The sequence below is a fragment of the Mastomys coucha genome, unplaced genomic scaffold (assembly GCF_008632895.1).
Source record: "Mastomys coucha isolate ucsf_1 unplaced genomic scaffold, UCSF_Mcou_1 pScaffold23, whole genome shotgun sequence".
Taxonomy (NCBI): Eukaryota; Metazoa; Chordata; class Mammalia; order Rodentia; family Muridae; genus Mastomys; species Mastomys coucha.
This window is the reverse complement of record NW_022196906.1, coordinates 113,718,980-113,725,428: the sequence shown is the minus strand read 5'-3', so window position 1 is coordinate 113,725,428 and position 6,449 is coordinate 113,718,980. Positions and strand designations below refer to the sequence as shown.

General features: G+C 46.9%; 1 protein-coding gene across 1 annotated transcript in view; it reads left to right on the top strand.

Moving 5' to 3' along the window:
* The window catches only part of LOC116073721 (sodium channel protein type 11 subunit alpha-like), a 131,895-nt gene that overhangs the window by 105,778 nt on the left and 19,668 nt on the right, over positions 1-6,449 (top strand). Inside the window, exons 15-18 of the mRNA XM_031345745.1 lie at positions 382-555; positions 3,953-4,054; positions 4,469-4,738; positions 6,037-6,090. Coding sequence (XP_031201605.1) covers positions 382-555; positions 3,953-4,054; positions 4,469-4,738; positions 6,037-6,090 — 600 coding nt within the window. The remainder of the gene's footprint in view (positions 1-381; positions 556-3,952; positions 4,055-4,468; positions 4,739-6,036; positions 6,091-6,449) is intronic.

The following is a 6,449-nucleotide window of genomic DNA, read 5'->3' as shown; positions in this document are numbered from 1 at the left end:
GACCATGGGGTAGAAGCACCTATAGTGATAAGGGTATTTCTTCCTACCTCAGTTACCCCAACTACAGTCTGTCACAGACACACCCGGAGGGGTGTCACCTCAGTAATTCCAGACCTGCTAACTTGACCACATTAGCCATCATAGAGGGCCAGTGAAGAGAGACCCTGAGATCACCGGGGCAACAGAAATATAGACACGGAAATTTCCATATCATTCAACAAGCAATTGTGTTATTGGAAAAGACCTGCCTTAACCTGCTTATAGCAAGACCTTATCTCTGAGACACCCACTAGCTTTTATCCATACAAAACATGAAAAATTCTAAACCAAGGAGCTCTGCAGATATCCAGCCTGGCCTATGGTTATGCTTTCTCATTTCAGATATTTGAAGATGTCAATCTCTCCAAGCGTCCCCAAGTTGAGAACTTACTAAAGTATTCCGATAGCATTTTTACATTTATTTTTCTCCTGGAAATGATTCTGAAGTGGATAGCCTTTGGATTCTGGAAGTATTTCACTAGTGCCTGGTGCTGGCTTGATTCCCTCATTGTAGTGGTAAGTTTACTGTCTCTGTGCCCTATTCCAGTTGGGGTAGGGATTGGAGGGGGGCTGTAAGGGGGCTGCCTTGCCTGTCCTCCTATCGGTGCCTCTCAGTAATCCTGAGCACCGATATAGTACTTACTGCTGACTGTCATCTGTCCACCGTTGTGGTCCAGCCCGGGTGGGCCCTGCCTCTCATACTTGCCTTTTGTAAACATGCTGACCAAGCGTCTCCATGACAGCCTCCTCCACCTCTCTCTCTGAACCATGCTTGTGTCCAACCCAGAGGACCTTCAGGCATCCTCTATTTCTCCTTTTCCTTCCAACTTTTTTCCTTTTTCCATTTTCATATGTGTGTGGTGTACATGTATGTATGCATGTTTTGTATGCATAAATATGTGTGTACATGCATGTGGAAGTCAAAGATTGATGTCAGGAACCATCCATGTGCTTGCTCTTCCATCTTATTATTCAGGCAGGCCTCTCAATCAAACCCAGAGCTCACTGATGTGGCTACTCTGCATGCTCTGGGGATCCCCTGCCTCTGCCTTCTGAAGCTAGAATTACAGGTGTGAGACCATGCCCACCCAACATTTACAGGAGTTCTCGGATCCAAACTCTGGACCCTTATGCCTTAGGGAAAGCACTTTAACCACTGAGCCACCTCCTCAGACCTCCTGGCTCCCCCAACTTTAAATTTTTTATCTTTAAAGACTTCTCAAAGCAGACCAGAAGTCAGATCATGAGGCAGGATTCCGATTTCAGTGGCATTGCCACCTGCCCTCTGCCACATCACAGAGAAAGAATCCCGAAGCTCTGGCTAGCAGCCTGCTTCAGGACACAGAGCAGAGCAGTGGTGAGCAGGGCTGCAGCGCTAAAGTTACCGATAGCAATGGTGGCCACATTCCGATGCTCTCTCTGTACCATACTGTCATTGCTTTAGCTTTTCCTGAGGAGAAACAGTAATGTCTGTCTACTCACCCCAGATGGGTACCAATTCACTAACGGACAACTTCCATGTAAACTTGGTGAGACTGATGAGTCCGCTGGGCTCTCTCGTGGACTGCGAGTGACCTAGAACATCTGCATCACGGCAGAGTTCCGCCCCATCTATATATACGAAGGTGTATGATGGAGCCCTGCTGTCAACCAACCTTGCACTCTAGCATCTCCAAGAGAAGGAGGAGCTCAGGAAGGGATTTTCTGGTCTCCCTTCTTCGGCTCTCTAGGGAGTGCCCATAGACCTGGCTAACACTGTATCAGTCTGCTCTAGTTTCCATGGTGACCAGGTACAAAGCCCAAGATGGCACCAAGCTATGTCTGGAGAAAAAAAAACACCCCAAACTTTCTGCCATTTGTGCCAAATGTCTTCTTGCTTCTACTTGTCACTCTCTGAGGAAGGGACTGCTATTTTCCCCAGTGTTCAGAGGAATAAAATAACCCAGAAAGGCTAGGAACTGCTCAAGATTTCCTGGGGAGAAGCAGCAGAGCTGAGAGTCAGACCTAGTAAGTCTCCCTCTGGGGTGCAGGACTCTCACAGGTACATCATACATACACCGTCATAGAGATTCCACTCCTATTTAAATAAGAAGGTAGCGAAGGGGCTGGAGTGGTGCTTTAGCTGGCAGAGAACTTGATGTGCCAACATGAAGACCTGAGTTCATATCCCTAGATCCCATGCCAAAAGGAAGGCAAACACAGCGAGTTAATCCCAGTTCTGAGGAGGTAGAGATCGGAAGATCCAGAGCCTTGCTAGCTGGGTTGGTGAGCTCTGCTTCAGTGAGACTTTGTTTCAAAACCTAAGGTGGAGAGTGACTGAGGAAGACAGTAACATTGACTTCAGACCTCTGTATGGGGGTGTTCAATGTGCTTACCCACAGAGACAAAAACACCCAAATGAAGATTATAAATAAAAATAATATAAATTCAGAAAATTCAAAATAGACAGTGTAACTGAGCATGACCTAGAACCCCAGTTCTCTTGCCTCACGTCTCGTCTACTGGGACTGCAGGTCCAGCCCAACACCAGTGCAGTCTTGCTAAGAAAGCAAACAGAACAAAACCCAAGATCAGAGATAAACAGCCAAAAATAAATTCATAATCCTGTGCCTATGACTCTCAAAGGAGGCGCTCTCCAGGTGCATCCCAGCACTGGTCTCGACACTGTACGGACTGCCGTGAGGATGCCAGCTTTCACAGTTAGTCAGTTCCATGCCTGGAACAAGGAACCGATCCTGCGAACTTCTAGTCTCCTCATTTGCGACACAGTCTTACCGCTGGGAGGAGACACCACGACCATGGCAAACTTTATAAGGGAAAACATTTACCCAGGGCTACCAGTGCTGGAGGCTTAGTCCATTGTTCTGGTGGAGCACAGTGGCAGGCCTGGTGCTGCAGCAGTGGCTGAGAGCTACATCCTGACCCACACGGGGAGAGAGCTGGGCTGGGTCTAGTGTGGGTTTTTGAAATGACAAAGCCCACCCCAGGGCCACATTTCCTCCAACAAGGCCACACCTCCTAATCCTTTTGGTCCTATCAAATAGTTCTACTCCCTAGTGACTAAGCATTCAAATGAGCCCATGGGGGCCGTTTTTATTAAAACCACCAAGATTCCATACAAATCAGTCAGGATTGCATAAAATGGGGGCCATGGAGATAGCTCAGCAGGTAAAGGTGCTTGCTACCAAAGTCAGTGACCAAGCTCAATCCTCAGAGCCTGTATGGTGGAAGAAGAGAGCTGACTCCTACCAGTCATCCTCTGACCTCTGAACTCCATACAGTGCCCGCCCACCCTCCCACAATAAATTAATTAATAAATGGAAAAAAGTTTAAAAGAACCCAGATGATGATTTTTATAATAATTTTGGAGTAGAAAAACATGAACCTATAGCACAAAAATATGTAAGTCCAATTCTACTAAAATGTAGAAGTTTTTTTCTTCCCAGCAGTGCTAAAATTATAATTAAAGGCAAATCAGACCCCATGACTTTGTATTTGCTGTGTACCTGACAGATATTTATATCTATCCATAAAATATAAAATATGTAATACAAATCATGAGGAACTGACAGCCAAAGGTGAGGGTAAGCCAGGAATACAGACAGAGCCTCACAGAAGTCCTGGTTGCTGGCATGTGCAAAGAACGACAGACTCATTTCATAACTCAGCACAAAAATGCATTTGAAAGTGAGAGTTCGCCCCATTTATCAGTTGAAAACCATTCCCCCATCCCCAAGGGATAGCTGTGTTGGGAAGAATGTCAGAAGTTAAAAATCTCTAATTGCCACCAACAATTTCATTGGGATAGCCATTATGGGGAAAGTTTTGTATTATTTGATAACATTACAAACAGTGCCAACTTACACTAGACGTGCCATTCTCCCCAGACAGCCTCTCCTCTCCTCCTCCACAGGTGTCAGTGCTCAGTCTCGTGAACGTGCCAAAATTGAAGTCCTTCCGGACTCTGCGAGCGCTGAGGCCTCTGCGAGCGCTGTCCCAGTTTGAGGGAATGAAGGTACATGCCCAGGTGGATGGGTGGGAACCCAGCTAACAGGCCTGGAAGAAGCCAGCAGCCCTCAGTCTTTTGTCATCACTTTACTGGGGTCCTATCCAACCAGACCAGGGCCTGGACTGTGAGAGGTGAGGAGATTATGGACGATCTCTCTCAACAGCCAAGGGCTCTGTCCTCCCTGCATCCAGGGAAAGACATGCCCCATGTATCTAATGTCACCATCATAGGTAACTTCTGAGGTCACCCTTGGTGGACTGTGCAGAAAGCAGAGCTCATTAAGGGCCAGGAGAAGGATGTTCAGAATAAAGACAGAAGAACTCTAGGAGCCCTGTCCTACATTCTGGGTCTCCCCTGGGAAGATGGAGAAGGGGTCAGGTGTCTGTTTGTTAACATTTTCCTTTGTTTTGCCTCCCCAAGGTTGTTGTCAATGCCCTCCTGAGCGCCATACCTGCCATTCTCAATGTCTTGCTGGTCTGCCTCATTTTCTGGCTCATATTTTGTATCCTGGGAGTAAATTATTTTTCTGGGAGGTTTGGAAGATGCATTGAGGGGACAGACATAAATGACTATTTGGACTATACCACCATTTCAAACCGAAGCCAATGTGAAGTTAGTAATTACTCTTGGAAGGTCCCGAACGTCAACTTTGACAATGTGGGGAATGCCTACCTGGCCCTGCTGCAAGTGGTAAGTGCTGTGGTTCTCTCTGGGCCAGGAAGAGTGATCAGTCACTAAAAACACAGTGACTCCACTGACCTAATCCTGGTCCTGTTTACAGGGTCGGGGCAGGGTAGAGCCTTTGCCCCAGGGGTCTCCAACTTGGTTACTCTTCTCATTATTTTGACAAAACACCTGAAGCAGTAGTTACTTTTCTGTTGCTGTGATAAAAGACCCAACAAAAAAAGAAAGTTTCTTTTAAAAATCTTTCTTAGATTTTATTTTAGCTTATAGCTCTAAAGTGAATACAGTCCATCGCAGCTGGGAAAGCAGGGTGGGAGGATGGGGAAGCTGGCTATCACGCCTCATCTCTACACTACATACATCTATATCTATAGGCATGCTATAAATCCTCAAATCCCATCCCCAGTGACATACTTCCTCCAGCAAGGTTCCATTTCCTAAAAGTTCTATGATCTTCTCCGACTGCACCATCAAGTGGGGCCAAGTATTCAAACTCAGGAGCTTATTGGGGGGTAGGGGCGCATTTCTCATTCAAACCACAGCACCCGACAAAAGCAAGTTAAGGCAGGGCTAGTTTTGCACATGCTTTGAGGGACTGGACCACCAAGGTTGGGAAGACACAGTGGTGAGAATTGTCTAGATGCAGCGGTAGGAGTGTGAGGAAGCTGGTCCCACTGGCCCTACAGTCAGAGGGAAGTGGGCAGGAAGAGACAGAAATGCCAGTGCTCTTTTCATTTGATTCACCAGCCTGTCAGACAATGCCACCCACATTCAAGATGAGTTTACTGTCAATTAAACCTCCTCAGAAACACCTTTACCATATGTTCTGATGAGGGTCTCCTGGGTGAATCCACAGCCAGTCCAGCTGACAATGAAGATTAGCTGTCACGTATAGTAACTCCCCCTTCAGGGTTTTATGCACCGTGCTTGGTCTTCTATGCTACCTTGCTTGCTGTTCAGAGCACCTACCAGAAAGGAGAGCCTTTGGTGCAGGTCAGGACATTGTCAAGCGCTCTTTTCAAGTAGCAGCAGCCAGGTGTTGGTCCGGTAGCACAAAACTCGTATGCTATCAAGAAGAACCTTACCTGGCTCTTCCCAAGCAACCTATTGTGTAGACATTGAGTAGAGATTAGGCACAACACCCCTCCTCACATCCTGTTCTTTCCTGTGGACCTCTCTCTGGGGCAGGATGGAGTCTCAGCTCACACACACCCACCCACGGGGCTTGGCAATCTTTTGCACGTCACGCCTCTGTTGATGAAAAAAGTCTACAGCTGTCCCTGAGCTTTCTGTTTCTGTTTCAGGCAACCTATAAGGGCTGGCTGGACATTATGAATGCAGCTGTCGATTCCAGAGAGGTGAGTTAAGGTCTCACTGTGTCCTGAAATGTTATGCTCAAACGGGAGGTACTATGGGTTTGCAGACGGACCCTAACTTCCTGCAGGGCCGCTTCATGGCCCCACATCCTGTTTGTTCTTCTGGAGACAAAATTATGATGCAGACATGGCCTGATAAAGAGATGACTAATGTATTTTCCGTGTCTGACATCTAAGTATTCTGTAGAATTCAACATTTCCTCTGCATTGCAAGGAAAGAAATGAAAACCATTCCTGGAGGAGGTGGGGCCAGAACAAGAACCCCATGTGTCCTAGCCTGGTTTCTGTTCTCGTGATAAAGCACTGGCCAAAGTGACTTGGGGGAGGGAGAATTTTTTGTT